Source organism: Cryptosporidium hominis (genome assembly GCF_000006425.1).
Source record: "Cryptosporidium hominis TU502 chromosome 5 CHRO015170, whole genome shotgun sequence".
In the NCBI taxonomy this organism is placed as follows: Eukaryota; Apicomplexa; class Conoidasida; order Eucoccidiorida; family Cryptosporidiidae; genus Cryptosporidium; species Cryptosporidium hominis.
In genome coordinates this window covers 1-2,228 of record NW_666726.1, presented here as the reverse complement: position 1 = coordinate 2,228, position 2,228 = coordinate 1, and the positions used below count along the sequence as shown (strand labels likewise).

Here is a 2,228-nt window from a genome sequence, read left to right as displayed (position 1 = left end):
AGACAGAATTAAATGTTTTTCTATTTCTCCGTTTAGAATTTTATCCTTTAACAAAATAACTCGAAGTATTCTCTCCAAAATAAGAGAATCGGTCTTTTTAATATTAATTTATAATGCATTTCCATAAATTCATGATCTTCATGATTATTTAAAGAATGTTCTTTTAATAATTTCCAATATTCTGACATTCTTTTAATTATTAATCTTTTTAAGTGATTTGATCCTTGCTCAATTTTAAATAAAATAATTCTTCTTTTAATCAATAATAAATCTTTTTTAAATGTAAAATCATTATTAGATATGGATGAATAATTTGTATTTTTTGATGATATACTTTCCTGTTCTATATCATTATTTGAATTGATTATACTATTAATCTTAATCTTGTATAAACTATTATAAAGATTTCTTTTTTCTATTTGTCTGAATATTAAAATCATATTATTTATTGATGATTGAATAATAATTTTTTTTAACTTTTTATTCATCTTTTCAAATAATTCTTGAGCTATAGTTTTTTCGATATATTGATTTCCATTATATAGATTTTTAGTATTATTTTTATTTGATCTCCAATTTTTAAGTGTATTATTAATATATAGATTCCATTTCTGAGTATCTAAAGTTGATGTACATTTTATTTTAATTATTTCAATTTTCCTAGACTTGAAGTTAAAACATGAAAATCCACTAACTTGTGAAATTCCAGCTTTTTCCAAGTTCTCTTCATTATTATTTATTGTTAAACAGTATACACAAGGATCCATTTTTGAAATTTCACATTTGGAAATAGAAGCTATTGATATGCTCCTTTTGATTTTATATGGATATTTTAATTCATGACATAAAAAAATATTGGATTGTAATAAACAATATTCCTTATTCCAATATGACCCAAAAAGCGGATGTTTTTTTTTTCTTAACACAACTCCATAGTAACCTGTTATTACAGGAAAATTATTAATTATATTTCTTGGACTAATTTCATTTTGAAAATGATCTATTTCGATTTTTTTTTCACCTGTCAATTTTAATTCTTGGTTCTCATCAAAATTCTCGTATGAATTTAAACTTGTGCTGACAGAATTACTAAACATTATATTGAAATTTTATGTTAAATTCATTTCCTGATTTTTATTTATTATTATTTTTTTTTTCAAATAAATGCTTCTATTATTATATTATTAATGTAAAAAAAAATAACAAATAGAATTCATCTTCTATTGTTTATTTGCATTACATGCCTTTCATTCATATGTTGTGGGGGAATTTATTTATTTTGCAATTTTTAATAATTTCTATTGAACCGCATTTTCTCCCTATTGTGACTATATATATATGATTTATTACATATACCGGGATATATCCACATGCATTAATACTTGCTTCTGTCCACATTAAATTGCATGTTTGCAAGTACATGCACTTTCTGGCGCGTTTTTTGAAAAATAATTCCAAGTATCTTTAAGAATGATGATTAATTAGTAATTTATATTGACAAATAATACATTTAATATTATTCTTTGAAATATCGTTCTCTATAACAATTTTAAATTTATGACTCTTTTTGTCAACATAAGCTTGTTTTAAATAGCACTCGTAATGATAATTATGTTTGCAATGATTAAGAATTACTTTGCTTGAAAGTTTTTTATTTTCCAAAAAAAATAATTTAGAGTTGCATAATGAACATAAATCTGTATTATAATTTAAAGATGAAGCTCTTGGTAAATTAATTATGTATTCTTGAATATTTCTATTAGTTTCTTGATTACAAAAATCAAAATTAGTGCATGCTAACTCGATTTGAAATTTGAGATATTTTTCGTGTATTTTCTTATCAAAATTAAAGTATTCATTCCCATTTTTTTCTTTAGAGAAATCTATGTATTCAATAATCGTTCTCTTTACTTCAGATGTCAAATATTTACCGTTATAAGGAATATTATGAAAATTACAACAATCCAATGAATAGCTTGAATTTAAGAAAATATCCTTTCTCAGAATGAAGGAGCAAAACTGACTTTTTGGAAGAGTAAATTTATTTAAAACATCTAAAATATGACCATCAGATAATTCATTTGTTGGACTAAATATAAAATATTCATACCAAAACATAAAGCTATCCAACTGATTTATTTGTAAGATTTTATTATTTAAAATCACATAGATCAATTGTTTCGTTCTCGAGGGGGGGTTCTTGGTCCCCCTAAAGACCAAGATTTATT

The 2,228-nt window shown here is 23.1% G+C and overlaps 2 protein-coding genes across 2 annotated transcripts; both read right to left on the bottom strand.

Annotated features, from left to right (window-relative positions):
* Window positions 1–47: 47 nt before the first annotated feature.
* On the bottom strand, window positions 48–1,097 carry Chro.50462 (hypothetical protein). Its single annotated transcript, XM_660053.1, has 1 exon — window positions 48–1,097. One exon carries the CDS (start codon window positions 1,095–1,097, stop codon window positions 48–50), a length of 1,050 nt encoding a protein of 349 aa, XP_665145.1.
* A 367-nt stretch (window positions 1,098–1,464) lies between these two features.
* On the bottom strand, window positions 1,465–2,118 carry Chro.50463 (hypothetical protein). The annotated part of the gene is made up of 1 exon (XM_660052.1): window positions 1,465–2,118. The coding sequence occupies one exon, from the start codon at window positions 2,116–2,118 to the stop codon at window positions 1,465–1,467; it is 654 nt and encodes a 217-aa protein (XP_665144.1).
* Window positions 2,119–2,228: the final 110 nt, after the last annotated feature.